Genomic DNA, 21,145 nt, shown 5'->3' with positions numbered 1-21,145 from the left:
AGAACATGCTGGAAGTTTGAGCCAAACAGCCCAGTCTTCACATAGCTCAAAAAAGTGGAATCCTCCAAGAGGAGAATTTACTCTGGAACAGATGCTGAGCCTAACTTTTTGTAGTTAGGACCTTCCCCCCATCCTGCCCTGGGGATGTGGGAGGTTCAAAAGCTACCTCACAACTCCCACCCATTTCCTCTCCCACAGTGCCAGGAAAGCCACAGTTATGTCCTAGCCCTTCCCTTACCCGTTTGTTTGGCCTCGGTGCAGATTTCAGCAAATGGCCTGTGGAAGAAACAAGGGGTGAGTCAGTTGTTTCACCTGTGTGAACACAGGGTGGGACACAGCCCAGACCCTGACCCTGAGCTGAGCCCTCCAACACCCCTTTGTGTGGAGAGGGGACTTGGAGCATCCCCGGTGCACCCTGGAGAGAAGCAACCTGAAAGGACTCAGCTGGGTCTCTGAGTTACCAGCCCCCATGTCACATTCCTTCCCAGCATCATCATCCCAAATTGCACAAGAAAGGGGGGACAGATCGGCCCTGCTAACCCTTCACTGTGCCCACCCATGGGCAAGTACCTCCCTGCAGCACAGGACAGTGGATGCCAGGGATGGAGCAGGTCCTCCACAGGAATGTGTGGCCTCGTGGTGAGTTGCTCTGCTAATGGCTGAAGAAGCGAGGACGACACTTAACAAACAGAAACTTCCCCCATCACAAAGCTGGGAAAACTTACTGGAGCTGGTTTATAACCACTATTCGGATGCTCTCCCGTGCCTTCAGGATCTTCTCCAGCCGATGGATGTCATAGGTATTGGGATTTCTGAAAGGGATATCATCCGGCAGCCCAGTAACCTCCACAGAGTCAGGACTGTCCCTGATGAGTTTATAGGGCACCATGACAGGTCGGTTCAAGCCCAGAGCCTCTCCTGTAATGGCAGAACAGAGGACAGCACAACAGCTTTACCCTACGGGGCTCCAGAAGCAACCAACTGAAGGACCAGGAGCCCTGGGGGACTTCAGGATGTCACAGCTGCTGTGATGCCCGACTTTTGCTGCAGTCACATCCCACCCAGCCATTTTCCATGTACCTGCCCAATTTATTGTCTGCTCTGTTAGTCTCCAGTTAGAATTCTGCCAGGAGCGTCCGGTGAGTTCAGAACACACACACTGCTGCACTTGCCCAAGCCCATGGCTGGAGCAGTAGCAGCAGCATGTAGGACAGCCCAGGACAGAGGGGAAATGGAAGAGGTTTGCCCATTTCCTCCTGCCTCTGTACGTCAGCAGGTCCAGAGGTCACTGGGGTGGAGATCAAAGCCATCCTTGTCATCACATCACATCAATCACATCACTCCTGCCCATTTCTTGAATCAATTTATCTCTTTGGCCTCCACAACATCCTATGGCAGTGATACACTTCAATTTAATTCCTTGCTGCATGAAAAGCCCTTCCTTCTGTAAAATTAAACCTGCTGCTCACCTCTCTGGGTACCCTTTCATTTCCTGCTCACTGGGGAGCAGAGAACATCCCTCACTCTTCACTGCTTTTGACTGTAAGAGCTTGGTCCCACCCTGCACCTCTGCAGCCCCAAAACCTGAAGCTGCTCATGGCCACACAGCCACATTTCTAGTTTTCCTCCCAGAGAGTTTGTCCCATCAAAGGCTAACATCAGACTGAACAAATCATACTACTGTGATGCATTTTGCCATACCCCCTCCCGTCTCCAAGGATGAGCAGTGAACAAGAAGGTAATGGTCCCACCTGCCAAGAGAGAGGCACAGGGAAGTCCCTGGGGCAGGCTGTAACATGGAGCAGCAGGACAATATCTGTGCTGCAGCAGCTGCCATGTGCTTGGGCTATAAATAGAGGCCTTTGTGGAAACAGTTTTAGCTGTGGCTGCTCTCAGCAAAACCAGCCTCACCCTATGATGTGTGCGAGCAGAGACTCACCGTATTTTTCATTGAAAAGCTCTTTCACTTGCTCTCGGAGAATCACCTTCTCTCCAAGCCTGTTTGCATCGTCCTCATCTGCAAAAGCAAGCAAAAACAGGGGTGGACTTAACTTGTTTCCTTCTAAGACCCTGGAAAACCAGCCCTACTGACATAATGCAGGACAGTGTCCCTGTCCCTCTGCCCCAGCAGGGGCTGGGGACACCTCAGAGGTGCTGCTCTGTGCCTGCACCCCGTGACACCTTTCAGAGCTGTGCAAAGCAGCTCTAAAATCCTGCCAGACCTCCATTTGCCATGTGCTGCCACAGCTAAAAGCATTTTATATCGACTTTGCGGGGCTGTAAAGGACTAGAAAAAATGCAAAGCAATGAAGACTCAGGCCCTCAGTGCCATGAATGCTCCCACAAGTGACATCAAGGAATGAGAGAGCACTTCTTTGGCTAAGCTCCTAAGTGAAGTATTGTTTTATAGTATGCCTTATAATCAGCTTGGCTTTACTAGCTTTTTAAATTATCCCCATTGTGCTCAACGGTTTCTCTTTCATTCTCTCATTTCAAACAACGTGCCTAAGTCAGTAGATTTTTACACTCAGCTGTTCAGCATCCTCAGGAGGCTTCAGGACAGATGACTGGGGTCATGACCCTAACCCTTGACCTAGGGTCAAATGACCCTAACCTTAACCTGTCCCTTTTGATGCCTTTTCCCCTCACAGGTATAAAGTACCAAGTGAACACACCTTATCTGCTCTTGCTGTGGTCACCCCTCCAGCTCCCAGCGAGCTGGGATGCACAATGCAGGACCAGCTCAGTGGGGTGGACACCCCACCTTCTTTCCTCCCAAAGAAGATCCCCACTGCACCCCAGGCAGGCACTGTCACCCAGGCTGGCAACAATAATGGAATCTCTGAATGGTTTGGGTTGAAAAGGACCTTCTAAGATTATCCAGTTCCAGTGGCCTGCCACGGGCAGGGACACCTTCCACTAGACCAGGTTGCTCCAAGCCCTGTCAAACCTGGCCTTGAACTCTTCCAGGGATGGGGCAGCCACAGCTGCTCTGGGCACCCTGTGCCAGGGCCTCAGCACCCTCACAGGGAGGAAATTCTTCCCAATATCCCATCTAACCCTGCCCTTTGTCAGTGTGAAGCCATTCCCCTTTGTCCTTTCGCTGCAGACTCCTGTTCAAAGTCCCTTTCCAGCTCTCTTGGATCCTCTTTAGGCACTGGAAGGGGCTCCAAGGTCTCCCTAGAGCCTTCTCCAGGTGAACATCTCCAGTTGTCCCAGCCTGTCTCCAGAGCAGGAGTGCTCCAGCTCTTGGCTAGGTTTGTAGCCTCCTTTGGACTCATTCCAACAGGTTCAAGTCTTTCTTGTGTTGGAGGCCTCAGCCAGAGGCTTCAGGAGGGGTCTCACAGGAGCAGATGGCTATTCATGGTGGGTTTTATAGCATCAAGGTGATCCCTGCAAGCCTTGGCATGAGGGATCAAGGCATCCTCTGCCCCCAGTCTGCAGCTATTTAGTTTCATTTTGAGCAATCACAGAATAATGATTTTTTTATTATTATTTTGAGCAATCATATAATTTTTGTTTTGGTTTCAAGCAAACATCTGGCTGGAAGTTTTGTTTTAAATGCAAGGTGAAAACCCACTGCGTGTCCCTGCCCCTGCATGGGACCGAATTCAGTGCTCAGCACTCCAGGCAGAAAGAGCCCATCCCACATCTCAGCCACTCTGCTGCTGTGGGTGCTGGAGAGAAGCTGGCAACCTCAAACCTCTGCACCCTGCTACTGCAGGCTACAGCCTCAAAAAAGCCTCGTCTCCACCTGGAAAACAATTGCTTTGCCTGGATATTACACACACACAAAAAACCCCCAAACAACAACAACAACAAAAAACAAAACCAAGAACTTTCTGCAAAGAGAGCTCAGGGGCAAGTTGTGCTTCAAATCCAGAAATGGCAACAAAGCAGCTTGAATGGCATGGAGCAAAACAGAAATACAAGAGATGAAGATATCTGAGTGATGCCTTGCAGTGCCACTCTGGAGGCCACGGTGGACCAGAGGGGACAGCCCTGTGGGCTCCCTCTGTGACCTCCTTGTCATCAGTGCTCAGTTTCTGGGCTGTATATACGTACCCGTGTGGATGTGTAGATGGTAGCAGACAAAGACACACCAAAATTCAGTGTTCTCACTCATTTAATTCTCTGGGACTGAAAAACGCAGCAGCTCTTTCCTTTCCGCTCATGCCCCAAGTGACCCGAGAGCAAGAGACAAGATCCCAAAGGATCCTGGTTTTTCCACTTCAAGGTGGGCTCTACTCCTGAATTCCCATTCAAGGACACAAATGTCATGAAAATCCTGGAACTGAGCATGCATTAACAGCAAAGCCAAAGAGGAGCCTCTGGCCAGTGGCACTGCTTCCCAGGGACTTACCCCTCTGTGCCCAGGCAAGAGGGATCTCCATCTCCCTTTGACTTCACCCGTTTGGGTTTGGCAATTTATCAACTCAAGGAGTAAACTGAAGGAAGGAGTAAATCAAGGAAGCCACTCGTGCTCCTGAAATGTGCTGAGTCCTTCCCATAAAGCAGGTTTATCCATACTGCTGGCTTCAGGTCTGTGTTATTTTTATATATATATATATATATATATTTTAAATTAAAATAGTAGATAGTTAACTTTTTTTTTCTCAATTCTGCTTGCCTGAAGTCAGCAACTCTGCCCTCCACAGACTTTTACATACAAGTGGTCACATTTTTAAAGCACCACTAAGGTTTTTTCTACTTGTCAGAGCTTAACATTTCTTTGAGAGACACCACGCTACTTTTAGTAATTATTAAAACTGAGGTTCCGGTGTCTGCTGTTGGGCAATAGAATCCAAACCACTGCTGATTCTTCTAATGACTCAAAAAACCCACAAAAAACCAAATCCAAGGTATCCCATGGATAAATAATGGTTCTGTCTGTGTTCATGATGTCAAGTGCAGAACCTTGACCTCAATGGTGAAGCCACAGCAGAATAGGGCAGGATACCAAATGGAGCCTTCTTCCTTCCCATGCCACCACCTGTACCCTCAAATACTGCTCAAGGGGATGTCTGTCCTCTGCTCAGCCACTGCTCATGGAATAACAGCCTCCTGCTACCCAGAGTCTTGTCACAAAGCCATTTTCATCAGGAAAACGTCACTGCCCAACACATCCCACTGAGAATACGGCTCAGATCCCTTCTGCAGGCAATCCCAGTCTCATCAGAGATCCTCAGCTGGCAGGCTGAGGGCAGGCTCCTTACAGCAGCCTGGGATCTGGCCCTGAATCCTAAGAGGATTCTTTCCCCTTCCAGCTTCCAAGGCTGCAATTCAGTTATACCCTCTGTAAATCCAGAATAAACGTGCCTACTTTACTGAGGCTGTTCTGCAGTAACTCAGGTTTAAATGCAGTTTGAATTATGTTAACATATACGTGTTTTCACAGCGGAGCTACAAACTTGTGGGAGCAGCAATTAACTCCCAGACCCACAGCCAAAGTCCCAGCTGATGGCACTGAGGCTGGACCTGCTGTAGCTGTGCTGTGCCCTGCCACAGGCACAGGCAGCTGAGCTCCTCCTTACTCCTGTACATCAGTCTGTATCTTACATCCCTGGAGCCTTCACGGCTCCACACCAACCCTGACCCAGAGCATGCGTGAAAGCAAAGCAAAAAAACCCCAACCCAAGTCCATGGAAGCTCTCCTTAAGAATGGCAAGCGGATTTGTAACGAATTAATTGCTGGGACACACGGATGAAGGATGAGAAGAACATGGCAGGTTCGTTTGGCTGGAGTGATGGCATCGATGCTCAGGGACTACAGCAACGGTGCTTAGAAATGCAGAAAGGATTAATAACAACAATAAAACACTGTACCATTCAGTTCTGGATATCACAGGGAAACAGAGCAGCGGGGAAAAAAACAATACCTGAAATTTGGGGGGGGTTAGACATTTTCATTCCCATATTAAATCACAAGTGCATTTCTTGTCTGCTACCATCTACGATGCATCAACTGAGCTACGTACCATTCAAAGCAGCATAGGCTTTTTCCAAAGATGTTATCCGTCTAGGGGCTACAGCGCAAGTTAATGGAAGACAAAAAAAAAAAAAAAAAAAAAAAAAAGAGAAAGAAAAAGAGATCCATGAGTGCTGCAGCTTGGTTTCTTGGTCACAAACAAAAGCAAAACCCAGGATTAAAATTCCTCTGGTCCCTTGGCACGGAGACATTTTGGTAGTTAATAACTGCTGGGCAAGTTATTTACTGGTGAGCTGAGCTCTCCACCTCATACCAGGACCTGCTTTGCTGGACTGTGCTTAAGCCTGCAAGCATCCCTTTGGCTGTGCTCACTCTCCTGAGCAGCTCAAGGTCCACATGTGCATAAGGATGCATGGCCAAATGGCAGCATTTATGGCATGTGCCAGAGCAGCAGCAGCTGTGCTGCACAGCTGTTCCAGTGCCGGAGGAGAAAAAAAAAGAAATCTCAGGTTAAAGCAGATGAGAAGCAAACTGGGAAATCGTGTCAGCTCTGCATCAATAGGAGAAATGTGAGAAAAAGGAATCCCTAAGGAGAGGCTGGTGCTTGCCACTGACTCCAAAGTGATAAGTGACATAAAAAGAAATTAACTTCCTATGGAAAAACAGCAGGGATGGGGCTATGGCCAGGATTTGCATGATGGGCAAAAGGAGGAATGAAGTGGCTCATCCTGCTGAAGTGACAGCCACAGGGAGAGCTGGTGGGGAGGTCAGGGCTGCAGTACCACGGCAAGGAAGGGGCTCAGAGGGGAGGCTCTTGACCCCAAACTGCAGTGAGCTGACACTGGCAGACTGAAGGGGACCTGGGAGACAGCAGGTGCCTGTGTCCAAATCTCCTAAGCAGAGGGATAAGCAACCTGAAGTAGCTCCAAATACCTAGCTCAAAATACATGTTCCCCACTTGGAGCAGGCTCAGGAAAGCAGCCACTGCAGCACAGACCTCTGCTGATGCCCTGCATGGGGGAGCAGAGCCCTTCAGTTCAGTGGCACAAAGGAACAGAAAAAACACATGGTTCTGCCCAGGATAGCTGCAGGAAACTGAGATTTGGGTGTGGACACACATGAGCTGGGGCTCTTCACCCCTGAGCTGCAGGAAGACAAATTCTGCCCTTAGTAGTTGCAGCAGTGCCACTCACTGCCATGCTGCAGGATCCCGCCCCAAAGAAAGAGATGATCTCTGCAGCATGGTGCCCTAAATCGCTGGTGACACCCTGTGGGCAACACCCACCGCACTAAATGCTGATGCAAAAGGGGCAGAGATGCAGATGGGTCGTGCTGGTGCTGGGAAAGCCAAGCTAGAGTCCAAGCCAAGAGGGAGCAAGGTCCTGGCATGGCTTCTGTCAAGGAGGAATGCAGGCAGGAGCACAAGCAGACTGCAGGCAGCAAGGGAGAGCAACATATGGCAGGATCTTTCCAACATGGCTCAGAACTGGTTTAGAAAAGGCAGCATGGCATTTCCTTTGGTTGGCAGCAACTCAGAGGCTTTTGCAGCATTTCAAGGTGCTGTTGTGAGATTTACCTTCAGAAAGGTAATTCATATTTCTTGTCCTGCTACTCAACTGTGGCATTCAGCCTTAACCACAGGAAGCATCCCAGCAGGTTCAGGACAAGTGTCCTGCAAGGTGTGGGGTGCAATCCCAACGTGCTGCACTACAGCCAGGATGGAATGGCACCCATCTCACTGATTGATAAGCACCCTAAAAAATGAGCAGGGCTGGGGTCTCTGAAGGACACAACAGCACATGAGGGTGATGGAGAGCAGGAGGAAGGAAAGAGCAAAGTGAACACAGGGGCTTGGATGATCTGGGCGATGGTGCTGCCCTCTCAACAGCGAGGATGCCACACACAGAGGCAAATGGGAAGAGGAGACCAATGCTAGAAAGGAATGGGAAAAGGAGACCAAAGCTAGGGAAAGAAAAAGGTGATTGCAATCACAAACATGCTTTATAAACAGGCTTTGAAGCTCCACAGCTATTCACACCTGCTTGAATTTTAACCCTCATAATTATCCATATATAAAAATATATCTTTTTATACACACACACACATATATTCAACCTGCCTGAATTTTCACCTTAGACTAGAAAGAGTGACCAGTAGAACACTCAAAAATAATCACCCCAGGCCTGGCTGATTAAAAAAAGGCTGGGGGGTGAAGGGAAATGGATATGGACCTTGAAAAGCAACCTGGTGATAGAGCAAGATGTGCTCAGCCCTCATCACAGCTTTCCTCTTTTCTATTTTTCTTGCTAGGAGTTTCCAATGCGAGGCACACCTCTTCAAAGTCTTGAGGAGGATTGTGCTCTTGTGATTAAAAAAAAAAAAAAAATTATATATATATAAAGGATGCCTGGATGTGCGGTTTTTCTAATTAAATAACACTGCCTGCCCTACTTTATTAATTGGAGTATGGAAAATAATCTATCACGGTGCTAGGGAGCTTGGGGAATAGGACAGATGGAGCTGGTCTACATTTTCAATCAAAGCACATAAAAATTAACATACACAAAGATTTTTTTGTCTGTGTATGTGTGCGTGTGTGTGCTAGATTACTTATGCCTGACAGTATTTTTCAAAGGCTCATATTAAGCCAGTTTTGTATCTGTGCCTCAGGAAAGAAAAAAACAAAAGGACAAGTGTAGTGTTTATAGCACTAGAGCTTCACCCCTGTTTAATGCTGAAAGATCATGCTGCTTTCAGAGAGGGGCTTTGAAGGTCTCTTTTACAGAGCAGTGACCAGCAGTGTGGAGAAGAGGCACTGGAAATCAAAAGGAGAACTTCTGGATGCCAGGAGCGTTGTACTCCTGGGTTAAAGGCCCTGGGGAAGCCATGCAGGGGAAGTGCTGGCTCTGGTGGCCTCAGGGCCATTGTCCCATCTTTGAGAGGCTGCAAATCTGCACTGCAGAAGGGATTTTTCCCAAAACCGAGCCTCATTCCCTGCAAAATCCACCTCCTTCTGCAAACAGCATCCCTGCAGGCACACAGCCCCCAGCTGCTTCTGCACTAGCAACTCCCCTAGCTCCCATTCCAGGAAAAATACCATCCCCACACACAAATTAGAGGTTATCTTGAGAAAAAAAGCACAGGAGACGCTCAGATTATATTGAAATCCTTTCACCTGTTTCTGTTACACTTAAAAAATGGGTGTCCCCAAAAGAAAGAGATCTGTGGTCCTGCAGTTCCCGGGAATGCTCTTTGCAATGTAGGAGGTGCACAACTTTAAAGCATATGAAACCCCATAAAGGTTTAACCTAAAAGGCTGAAGGCTTAACCTAAAGGCAACTAAAATCACTCCAAAGTGATTTTCTTTCAGAATCACATTAAATTTCCCTTTTTCCTAAACGTGTGTACTATCTGTGCAATTTTTTAGCCAAAACGATCCACAAAACCCATTAGCTTCCCTTACATTTATGATGTTACCTCCTGAGCCTTCCAGCTTTTAGAGACCTCTGCAATGCCATACTTGGGAGTAACTACTGCTTTCATTTTAACCCTCCTCTACGAAATAAAAGTGATTTTCATTGTCTTTATTTTAATGCCAAGCATGCTGCTGCTCTTCATTTTACGTGACAGGGCTTTACTGCACAATATTGAGGTAAAAAGACTCTTTAATTGAAATTTTTAGTGACCTATGGCTAGTTGGAAATCATTCATTTTGTTAAGGCAGATGAAAAGCAATCAAAGTCAAGGAAGGCAGTGACTGCATCATGGTATTGCACCAACCACCTTGGTGTAGTGGGATGGAAAGGCAAACAATGGGTTAATTGCTGCCCATGGGGATTAGGGAGGGGCAAAACACAATCAGCTCTTTTCTGGAGGAGACATTCCAGTGGTCATCTGACTACTAGAGAATACTTAATAGATTAGAGAGTCCAGAGACTCTCTCTGAAGACTTGGCAAATATGGGAAATGGTCTATAACAAATTGAGATGTCAAGTAAGAAAAACCCCTCACCTGTATCTGCTCTTATTTAAAACCTCAGTGGGAGGAGAGGGAGTGAAGCACCCAGCCTGGCAGGGATGCTGTGACCTGCTGAGCCCACTCAGGTACTGAAATACACATAAAATATATCTCTGGGTTTGTGCTGGAAGGCTGCTCTGTGAGGGGAGCACTCAGCTGGAGAAGGAGGGAAAAAAGGTAGCACATGGAAAAGGAAATCAATTTCCTCTACATCTTTATTTCTCAGGCTGTATCTCCCAGGCAGGCAGCAGCCTGAAGTATTTGCCTTCTGATGTGCTCCTTTGTTAATGGTGTGATTTGTGCCAGATCAACGCCTCTTACCGTAATTATATTGTTTAGAGCAGGGGATGGAGAGGCGAGATGTGGCTGGAGGAGTGCAAACACAGCCATGTAATTCCATGGCAAACTAGAGTTCTGCAAAACTTGGGCTTCTGGGAGGGCTCATTGTAGGTCCAGCTGATGCCAACTGGCACACTGATGCTTAGGACCAAAAGATACAGGTCTAAGGCCACAGAGGTCTTGGGAGACCTCCCTGCCACTGGCTGGGCCCTACACAGGGACACAGAAGTGAACACATGGACCATGCCTGAATTCTCCTAGAAGTGAACACATGGACCATGCCTGAATTCTCCTAGAAGTGAACACATGGACCATGCCTAAATTCTCCTAGAAGTGAACACATGGACCATGCCTAAATTCTCCTAGAAGTGAACACATGGACCATGCCTAAATTCTCCTAGAAGTGAACACATGGACCATGCCTGAATTTTACTGACAGCTCACCTTTCGTTAGAGCTCTAACACCTTTCTGCTGTTCCCAATAAGGGCATATAAATGTTTTCCTGTCTGTCATATTTTGTCTTCCCTAAATTGTGCCATTGCCGTGGAGGCCGGCCAAGGAAATGGGAAGCCATGAATAAAGATGACAAGGTTCTTTGCACCCATCTGTGCTCTTCCAACAGTTGTAATTACAGACATTTAAAATCAAGACAGGTTTTTACCCACGTTTCTGACAGCAGCTCCCTTTTCTGAGCAGCCAAGAAATGAGAGACAGCTACTGCAGGGACTCCTGGTGAAGAACACACACAGCTCTGGGATGGTGATTCGAGCAGCTGTGTATGGAGCTCACCCTGGACACCCTGACCTCTCCTCTGCCATGTCCTCCCTGCTATATCTGCCTGTGGAACGTTCACAAGCTGGAGTGGACCTTCACTGCCATGCTACTGCAGCCCAACACGGATCCTCGTGGTCAATCACTCCTTACCACGACCCTCTCTCGCCACCCAGCCCACCAGCTCATTACAACACGCATTTATTTAAAGAAAACACTTAAGAAAGTGGGTGTTTTCTTAAATACAGAAAACAGATCCCTGCCCTAGATTGGCTCTTGAAAAATGCCAGCATTTCAAGGCAACAGCAGCAGTACTGGTGGGTGACGCTGAGGCGAGATGTCTCAGGCAACAAATGCAGCAAACAACAAAACCAAAGTGGGAAGCCCAGGAAAGTGAAGTCAGGAGAACCTTCCTCCAGCTGATCAAATTATTGCTTGCCATCCACAGTTTACAACTCCCTGACCACCACTAAACACCTAGCCAATGCATTGCTTAGGCAAAAAGGCATCATCTCTTACCGGGTTTGGGGATGAGTCCTTGAAAAGGCCTGTGAAAAATAAGGAAAAAAAGGAGATTTAAAATGAAACGGTACCAGGAAGCAAGCATGCCTGGGCTGAACACCCTCCCACAGCCCATGGAAGGCTGGGGATCAGTCTGTGCTTCACACAGCTCATGTGGGAGCAACAGGAGCTCTGTGGGGATGAGGTTCCTGCTCGGGACAGCATGATTTACCTCATGCTGCATTGGTAAGACAAACAACACAGTGCAGCAAAAGGGTGACAGAGCCTCCCTTAAGCCCATTTCTCTCCTGACTCAGCTTAGTGTGATACACAGCTGAAGTGCTTTTCCCTCCCTTCCCGCTCGTGTCCAGTGGCTGTGAAACGCAGAGGATCCTGCCAAGAACAGCGGATGCTAAAGCACAGCAGGGCTCTGAGCACTGCCCTGCATCACCAATAATCTGCCTCAAGCCCCCTGAGAAAGGGGCTGGGATTTCTCTGCCTGGAGATCAATCACACCAAGCACCTTTTTCTCCTGCCACTGCCCTCCCTCCCCACCATCTCCTCAGGCACTGGATGGGAAGAAAGCAGGAGTGTCTGTTTTATGCTCCCCTCCTTACAGATGGACCATTAGCTGCCATCTTAATTGCTGTCTTGGGGGACTGGAGGCATTTACAGACGTGCCCCAGTGGGGCTGCAGAGCAGGGAGTGCACTTAGGTGGGCTCCCCCCTGTCCCTCTCTCTCTCTGGCTGCAGAGGGCTGACCCCTCTCACCACATACCGTGTCACAGTGAACTTGATTTTATCAGCGACGGCCAGTATCCTCTCCAGGTTTTGGGAGCCAAAGGTGCAGGGCTTCCTGAAGGGGATCCCAGGAGGCAGTCCCTCTATAATCACCGACCCTGGATTGCTCTTAATGCGCTTGTATGGCACTTGCACAGGGTATTTAATCCCCAAGGCCTCACCTAGGAGAGAAGGGAATGGTAATAATTTAATAGTGAGCGTGCAGGACGCCGGGGATGCCACTTCTGCTGCAGCTCTGGCTTTATCCCCAGCGCTGCCAAGGCACAGCACAGTGTGGGCAGGCTGCTCAAGGCACCAGGGCAGCATTAGATCAAAGTTTCATCTTCAGGCTCCTCCATGAAGGCAGTGGAGGGGCCAAATACAGGCACAGACGTGTGCAGCAGAGCTCATGGGGCACAGGAGATGCACCACCCCGCATGATGATGCCCATGCACTGTGGTGGGAGGGAGAGAAAGCTGCTGCTCTTTGCTTTGGGATGTTATTTGGAGATAACTCCACAGGTGACGTTTCCTCTCTTAGGCTTAGCTGTGGGATTGAGGTTACATATTTCCTTGCAAGTACCTTATCCCTGCCTAGAAAATGGTGTGTCCTGGTTGTGGCCAGGACAGGGTTAATTTTTGCAGTAGCCAGGAGAGGACAAGGCTAGGAGCTAGAGCTTATTCTAAAACACCTCACATCATTTTCCAGGAATGTGGGAAGGGGTCCTTTGTGGTCAAGTAAGTGTGGCAGAGGGAGCGGTCAGGTAGTGCTGGCTCCCTCTGTTACTGACATTGTTGCTGTCACTGTTTGTTTTCTTATTCCATTGCTGTTTCCAGTAAACTTGTATGTCGATACATGATTTTTACCCTTTGTACCTCCAAGTCTCCTCTCCAACTCACTGCAAGGGGAGGGAGAGGAGCAAGAACAAGTGAAGGAGCAGTGCATGGTGAGCAGTGCTTCAGTGCGAACACTGAGTTGGGGTTTAGCGTTCCTGAACCACAACATGGGGATAACAGCATTTCCCTGCTCCAGGAACAGGAGGAGCAGCATCTTCCTGTCCCCTAGCACTCACTACAGCCTGTTCCTATTCCCTTCCCAACCTCCCACCACTCCCTGTGCTTCCACAGCTCCTGCAGCAAAGTGTCAAATCCCAGATCTGCCATTCCCTCCTGGCTCTCCTAAGTACCAGCAGCTCAAGGGGGAGATGAGAAAAAGTACCTGGCAAAAAGGAATCAGGAGCAGAGGGGAGAGATAAAGAGCAAAAATTAGGAGGGAGTAAGGGGGGAATAAAACAAGCCTGGTTTCTCACCATATTTCTTATTGAACAGGTCCTGGACTTGTTCCCGCAGCGTATTAGCAATGTCTATTCTGGAAAGCCTGGCATCATAATTTTCTGTGAAATAAAGAAACAATTATAGATTTCTGCTGGTATATTAAAAGGCACTCTGTGACTTTTAAGTAATGCCATTTTCTAATTATAGGAAAGCCCTTATCTTGCAATTAGCTAATCTGTGGAGTGGGTCATTCAAAGCCCTTAAAAATAATCTAAACAGAAATATGTTGGGTTATTTTTCCCTCGCCTGTTTGCTAAGAATAAAAGCCACGTGAAATCGAAGATTCAGTTGTGATAATTACTGGCATTAAAATATAACACACTCCACTTCTCAGAGAAGCTAAAGGCTTTGAAAAAGCTCTCCATCCTTGTGCAAGCCCTCATAGACTCCCAGAGGAGATGCCTGAGCAGGGTAGCACTTGCCTGTCCAGCCCACAGGCTTCTCACCATCACTCTGTCCCCCAAGGGAGCCACCGTGCTGCTGCCAGCTAAACTCCAGTGGCATTTACACAAACATCACACAGGTGGAAAAAGCTCCGGAAAAGGCAAACCCCTAGGCTTGGCAACTTAATTATGCATCTCACAAGGTCAGACAGGGACATAAGCCATGTTGCTTAATTAGAGCACCATGCAGAGCACTTCAAGCCTCTTCTTGGCCCTGTAGGACTGCCTGTCCTGGCTGTGCATCTTGTCTTCTAGTTGCCTGTGCTTTCCATCCTCTCATCCCACCTCCTTCCCAGCCTTGTCCTGCTCCTCTGCCAACCCACCAAGCCCCAACACCTCCAGCACTCCCTTCCCACGTCTGTCCCATGCAGCCTCTGCAGTGGGCCAGGGGCTCTGCCTCAGCCCCCAGAGATGCCTCCAGCCCCACACCTTGAAAGCCCTGTCTCTTCACAGCGTCCTCCAGCAGCACCTCGCTCGAGTCCCTCTCGTCGGCGGCTGAGACAGGGGACACAAGAGGAATTAGGATTCACAGTGCTGCCAAGGGGGATGCATGGGAGGGGGTTTCCAGCCAAAAAAACAAGGTGGGGAGGGAAGGCTGCAGGAAATCACTCTCATTCCTCTCCTACCTAGACCTCAAGAGCCCAGCTGCCGGGTGTCTTTCAGCCTACCTTTGGCTGCCGGGCTGTCTGACACCGACTCCTTTACGCCCTCCGCCAGCAGCTCCGGTCTGGAAAACAGGGAGAAGCAGGGGGTGTGTGAGTGACCTCCCTGCCAGTGACAACCTGCTGCTTCAGCATCCTCAGGACACCACTCCTACAGCCACAAGCCATTCACTCTGTCTGGCTAATGCCATTTAAAAGCTCCTGCAACACAGCGCGAGAACTTTGGACGTAGTTTTCATGCTGACAGACTCTTTAATGAGCTGATGTGTCACTCCCTGGGAGGAGATTAGGCAGGTGATGACTGAGCAGCTTAAGTCAGCAGCTACAGACTTTTAGTGGATATGGTCCTGAACATTTCTTAGGGGTGGGAGAAGCTGTGCATGGCTTCTTTCAACATAAAATTGACCCCAAAAATTGCCATTTACATTGCCTAATACTGAAGCTGCGTAGTGTGATAGTAGGGCTTGTTAACAAGGAGCACTGAAGCTGTGTCACAAAGGAATGGATCTGAGATCAGGACAGGAAGAAACCCCAAAATAAAGACCTGAGAGCTGCCATCCTGACACCACAAAATCTCCCTGCTCCCAATATTTACTTTCTGTTTCAGTCACCTGCAGAGTTGGTTGTGCCAGCATTTGGGTGAGAAACTGTTCCCAAAATACCTAAGACATCTTAAAATCCATCTGGGCTGGATCTGTTCCCTCTTTCAGGGCAATGCTATTGCATTGCATCGGTTTTGGCTTTTCACAGCCCTCCCACAGTTCTTATCCCTCGCTTCCCAGCACAGGGTCGGCATCTTTCCTCGTGTCTGCAGCATCCCGTGTGCATATATGCACATCTGGACCTCAGCTGGAGCCACTTTCTGTAGGAAAACCCTCCAGGGCTCCCAGCCCCTGTCCTTGCTCCACATCAGGGCACCCTGAAGTTTAAAGGCCTCTTCACCCATCCCACTGAGGTGGCCAAACCTTAGCAAAAGCAGGTTAGAAACCCAAAAGACATGAAAGGACAGATGCCAGCACCATCACTGCCTCCCACAGATGGCTCCAACAAGGCAACAACCCTTGTCTGCCGCTAACCAAGCAAATTTATGGAAGGTGACCAAGTGACGGGGAGTCTCCAGAACACTGCATGGCAGCAGGAGCTCTGAGCAAAACCATCCTCCCCAGGGGACAGCCACCCCACCTTGCCTTACCTTTTAATGACAAACTGGATGTTGTTGCTCGCTTGCAGGATCTTCTTGAGCTTCGCGATCCCGAAGCAGTTGGGGCGGCGCAGCAGGATGCCTTCTGGCAAGCCCACGACAAAGAGGTCCTCAGGGTACATCAGGAACTTGGAGTAGGGGACTTTGACTGGCTCTGATATTCCTATGGCTTTCGCTGCATGGGGACCCAATCTCATTAGTTTGCTGGACCTCCACGTCAGGTCTAAGCAACAGCAACATGGCATGCTCCTGGAGGGACTGAAGGGGTTTTTGGGGAGTTTGTGGTCGCTCTGTGCTTCGTGGGGACGTCCCTGACGCTGGCAGACGTGAGATGAGGGACAGAGGCATGCAGCCACCCGGAGCTGGCTTTTGCATTTGCTACATTATCACAGCCTGCCTTCCTAAAAAGGCTGCAAGCATCTCTCCACAGCGCAATGGAACCCCACATCCAGACCTCCATGGAAACCCCTCTGCTAAGTGAGGGGACAGGGAATGTGCCTGGGGGTGCCCCATCAGCCTGTGCAGCCCAGCATGGTGAGGACTCCCCTTGCTAAATACTGCCAAAAGCAACCAAACACCCAATGCCAAGCAGTGCTGTTTGTAAAGATGAAAAACCAGGTTTGTGTTGATTTGGCACAGCAGGGGAAGGCCACAAATGGCTTCTTTGAGAAGCTGCTAGAAACTTCCACCATGCCCAACAGAGCCAATCTCTGATGGCTCTGAAGATGGACATGCTGCTGGGCCAATTACAGAGGTTGGTGACACCTCAGTGATGACATATTTAAGAAGAAAATCAAAGCAGCTAAGGCGCAGTTTATTCCCCAGGGGTGAGGAGGCGCCGTGGCTGCTGCCACCTTGGTGCAGCCTGCAGCGAGCCCTGCCTGGCCTCAGCCAGCCGTGCTGCAGGCACAGGGGCAGGGGTGCTGCTGGTGGGGAACTCTCCTTCTCCCAGTGCCCCTCATGAAGAGAGGCGTTAAATGGTGCCAGCGCCGCGGCCGCCACGGCCTGCACGGCGGCAGCAGGGCCGCAAGGCCGACAGCGAAAACGTAACGGGCGACTCCGCAGCGCGCAACTCGGACTAAATCAACGTCTCGGCACCGCGGGATCTTGCAGGAACGTTTGAATGAGTGCAACTCTTCGGAAACGCTACCTACGAGCAGCAGCTTTTCTTCTTGTCAGAGAAAAGGAGGAGGCGAGGAGATGGGAGGGAAAACAACAGGGTGGCACCAAGGTGAGTGGAAAAGAAAGAGGGGGAGGAAATGCTCCAAGTGTCAGAGCCGAGATTCCTCCACAAGCCGTGGTGAGGACTATGGTAAAACAAACTGACCCCCTGTAGAGCAAACTGACCCCCTGTTAAAGTCCATGGGGGATGCAGAGATCCACTCACAGCCCGTGAGAAAAGTGCTCACGCCAGAGCAGGTGTGAAAGCTGTGACCCAGTGGGAAAGCAAATAGAGAGAGAGGGCACTTGCTTCCAAGCTAGAGCAGCCTGGCTTTCAAAGACTGCACCCTGTGGACGAGTGACCCACGCCACAACAGTTTGGGAAAGACTGTTTGTCTGTGGGAGGGGCCCCATGGCATAACAGAAAAAAAGACTCCTCTCCCTGAGAGAACAGAAAAAGATCTTGAATGACAAACTGACCAAGACCCCCATGCACCATCTCCCTGCACTGTTGGTGGGAAAGAGGGAGGAGCTGGGGGGGAGAAGGTGTTTTAAAGGCTTATTTTACTCCTCTGACTCTGTTAATAATACATTTACTTTATTTATACCTTTAAATTTGAACCTGTTTTGACCTTAGATTGTTTTTTCCCAGTCCTTACCTCAACTCATGAGCCCTTTCTTAATTTTTTTTCTCCCTCTCCTCTGCCCAGTTGTAACAGAAAAAAAGTAAGCGAACAACTTTTGCGGGTGTGTGGTGTTTGGCCAGTGTCAAACCACGACAAGGCTCAAACCCCTCCTCACCAGTGTGGCTGATGACCCCCAGCCTGTTATTATAGTAACATGGGGAGCAGTGAGAGCCATTGCTCCAATGGCTGTTCCAGCTGCACCCCCAGTGCCCAGCCCTGCATGAGAACATCCTGCCTCATCTCCTTTCCCTGGTCACAACGGGCTCTACCAGCTCAGCTACGCCCCCAGCTTTTGAGCATTGTCAGGCAGAGCCACATCTCCTGGTCCTAAAAGTGGCAAAAACTGTCTGCCAGCTCTCAAAATGCATGTGTGACCTCACTTTTATTTCTTCGCAGTTAAATAACCTCTCTAAGTAGAGGTGAGCAGAGAATGCTGAGTGCCAGCCCCCACCACCAAGGTGCCACCAGCCTTCCTGAGCCATGCAATGATCACCATGGGTGGAAAATCCTCTCTGAGACTTCAAACAAGTGATGGGGGAACCACTTTGGACCTTCCCTCTGCGGGATGAAGGCTGAAGATCATGGCAGCAATTCCTGGGCTGCAGCCAGTGAAACAACTTCAAGGAAACCAAGGGGAAGAGCTGCAGTAAGAAGGCTGGAGGAGGCTTCAAATGCATTTGTGAGCCCAGCAGAGAGCAGATGAATAAATTAGATTGCACCTTCACCCAGCTGCTGGTTTGGAAATGGCTGGTGACAAAGCCAGCACCTGGCATAATGAACGTGTGTTAATGACCATCTTACCGTATCGCGAGTTGAACAAAATTTCAACTTGTTTCCTCAGATGACTTAAAATGTCCCCTATACCATCTGCAAAACAAACAAACAACACAGGGAAATGCTCTGAGTGACCAGCTGCTTCCAGGGCAAGCACTGCACAGGTGAGCAGCCCCTGCCTGATCTCTGGCAGAGACAGATTCACTCTCCATGCCCTCAAATCAGGGTTAGTCCTCTGACAGAGGCCTCCAAACTGATCTCCTAACAAGGAAGGGCAAGGATGCACCTGCTACAGAGCTATGCTAGCAGTCAGGACCGAAAGGAAAAAATAGAAGGAAAAGTAAATTCAAGCCCAGGAACACAATGGTGCCCTTCTGTGGGGAGAGGTTTTGGAGGCTAAAGGCTAAAAGTTAAAAGTTAAACGCTTTGCTGATAACATAGGGAGCGCACAAAACCCAGCCTAAAATACATCTGTGTGCATCCATCCTTCCAAAAACCTGCAAGGATGGGCGATGCTCAGAGTTCACCATTCACTCACCTGATCCCTCCATCTGCTTTTCTTTGTGTCGAGACTCCTCACTGGACCCTTTCTCCGTCTCTGCCGAGGAAGAGGAGGGTTAGCAGCAGCAGGCACCAGCAAAACCAGACAAGATATAAGCAGGAGTTCTCCAGGGGCTCTGCGGCCACTCAACTGCTCCCTCCCCTCACGAAGCTCTGAGCACATGTCCCAGCAGAGGCTGGGCTGGTACCAGCATGCCAAGAGCTGCATTGGCAAAATAAACCCAGTGCTTCCAGACAAGAGGGCTGCCCACCCTTCAGCATGGGCTCCCTGGGAGAGGAGATACAGCAGGAGCAAGGGCAGCCACAGGGCCAACATACGTCCCACAGGTAAATCCAGGTGTGCACTGGGCAAAGGGGCTTGGGTTTGCAGCAGGCTGGAGCTGGAGAGAGGATGGGAAGGAGCAGCAGTGCCAGAAAACCCACCAGTTAGTCTACCAGAGCTCCCAGCTGGCCTCATTGAGGCCAAGACTCTGGAACTGGGTCTCCAACTCCACCACTTTAGATCATAAATGGTATTTGCTCATTTTTGACACGTGCATGAACACCCATCCTACCGTGCGGTCTCCCAGCTGCTTCACTTCTGGTACCTGCTACTGTTTCCAGGATGTATCTTGGTTCATCCGAGGCCACCTGCGTGGGCACCGGGTCATGCATTTCCACTGAACCAGGTGATCGGTCTGCGGACAAAAACCCATGGGCACCCTTTGTTCTCATGCCACTGTCCCCAAAACAGCCTTCAGAGGGTCCTGGCCATCAGCAAGGACTGAGTGAAGGGCCCCCACTCCCAGGAGTCCCACAAACCACCAGAAGATGCTCTGGGGATGGATGCATCTGCCTTCTTCCTCCCAGAACCACCCAGACCTCATCCCTGACACAGACCTGACCTTTCAGTCTGAGGGAAAGAAGCAAAAATCTCTGCCTAACCTCCACAGAAGGTGAAGAGCAAGACTAGTTCAAATTATTTATTTGGTTTAATTCCATCTAAACACTCAATTTCAACTTAAAAAGCTAATGGTGCTTGATTTAGCTACTACATGGGGGGAAATGGTTCCACTAATGCTGCTTTCCTCAACAAAATCAACCCTCTTTTGGTTTCCCTTACATTAAACCCGTCTTCCCAAGTGCTAGGCTGTCCAATGCCCTCGAAGACCCATCCAAATTCAGCTTTAAATGAAGTTTCAGCTAGTTGATATACTTAATTAGGTCGCTTCTGACCTCACAAGATAAATAATCCCAATTACACCAATTTGTCCCTGTAGGTGAGCACCTCTTTTCTATTAATTCCTTCTCCTTGCCTTCAGCTGTATTCCCTCTGATTGAACTCGATCTTCAAATAAGCCAAGAAAAGGTGAACTCTGGACTTGAGGTATGATCTCCCTGGCACTGGACAAGTGGTAATTCTTCCCACTCCTCCCATGGACCTCCAGCTTACCACGTATCAACTTTCGTCTCTTCCATTAGCTGCCAAGTTGAAAAAGAAAATGTTTGATCTACCACTGTGCCTTGTTCCTTCTCTTTCCCCTGCAGTAATCATAGGTAAATCTATTCTGCATCAATCCTGGAGTGACTTCTCAACTATCACCTTTCTAAGGGGACTGCTACAACGTGGGTGCAACAGAGATTGCGCTGGTGTGGTGGGGCCTGGTGTCACTGCTGTCCCCAGAATCACACACCCTCAGGGCATCCTAGAGTTCTCTTGCTGCCCTCATTCTGTGGAGCTTATTAATTAATGGTTGTAAAGCACACTGAAAGTGCAAACTGCCAACAATTCATTCGTTAAACCCTGAGGTTCATTCTACCACTTGCTGCACTGTCCAGGACAGGTTAGTGGAAAACTGACTCTCCCAGCTGCCCCTCAAGCATGTCATCTCCATCACAACCCATTGCCACTGACCCCTCCGGGCAGAAATGTGGGGGATTTCCCCCATCAGTGTCAACAATTCCAACACATTTTTAGCACGTGCTTAATATTAAACCTGCCTACT

At 49.3% G+C, this 21,145-nt stretch overlaps 1 protein-coding gene across 10 annotated transcripts in view; it reads right to left on the bottom strand.

Moving 5' to 3' along the window:
- The window catches only part of GTF2IRD1 (GTF2I repeat domain containing 1), a 68,945-nt gene that overhangs the window by 1,598 nt on the left and 46,202 nt on the right, over nt 1-21,145 (bottom strand). For 6 of the 10 annotated variants that reach the window (XM_040082666.2, XM_040082671.2, XM_040082672.2 and 3 more), the window contains 13 exons: nt 19,715-19,837; nt 19,138-19,197; nt 18,627-18,692; nt 15,970-16,153; nt 14,784-14,842; nt 14,545-14,610; nt 13,648-13,731; nt 12,337-12,520; nt 11,577-11,605; nt 5,979-6,026; nt 1,940-2,017; nt 726-918; nt 239-276 (listed from right to left, as the gene is read on the bottom strand). In XM_040082666.2, the coding sequence (XP_039938600.1) occupies nt 239-276; nt 726-918; nt 1,940-2,017; nt 5,979-6,026; nt 11,577-11,605; nt 12,337-12,520; nt 13,648-13,731; nt 14,545-14,610; nt 14,784-14,842; nt 15,970-16,153; nt 18,627-18,692; nt 19,138-19,197; nt 19,715-19,837 (1,212 nt within the window). The remainder of the gene's footprint in view (nt 1-238; nt 277-725; nt 919-1,939; nt 2,018-5,978; nt 6,027-11,576; nt 11,606-12,336; nt 12,521-13,647; nt 13,732-14,544; nt 14,611-14,783; nt 14,843-15,969; nt 16,154-18,626; nt 18,693-19,137; nt 19,198-19,714; nt 19,838-21,145) is intronic. The other 4 variants (XM_040082668.2, XM_040082674.2, XM_040082669.2 and 1 more) reach the window with 3 other exon arrangements.

Source organism: Hirundo rustica, chromosome 19 (genome assembly GCF_015227805.2).
Source record: "Hirundo rustica isolate bHirRus1 chromosome 19, bHirRus1.pri.v3, whole genome shotgun sequence".
NCBI classification, from domain to species: Eukaryota; Metazoa; Chordata; class Aves; order Passeriformes; family Hirundinidae; genus Hirundo; species Hirundo rustica.
This window is presented reverse-complemented; position numbering and strand designations above follow the sequence as displayed.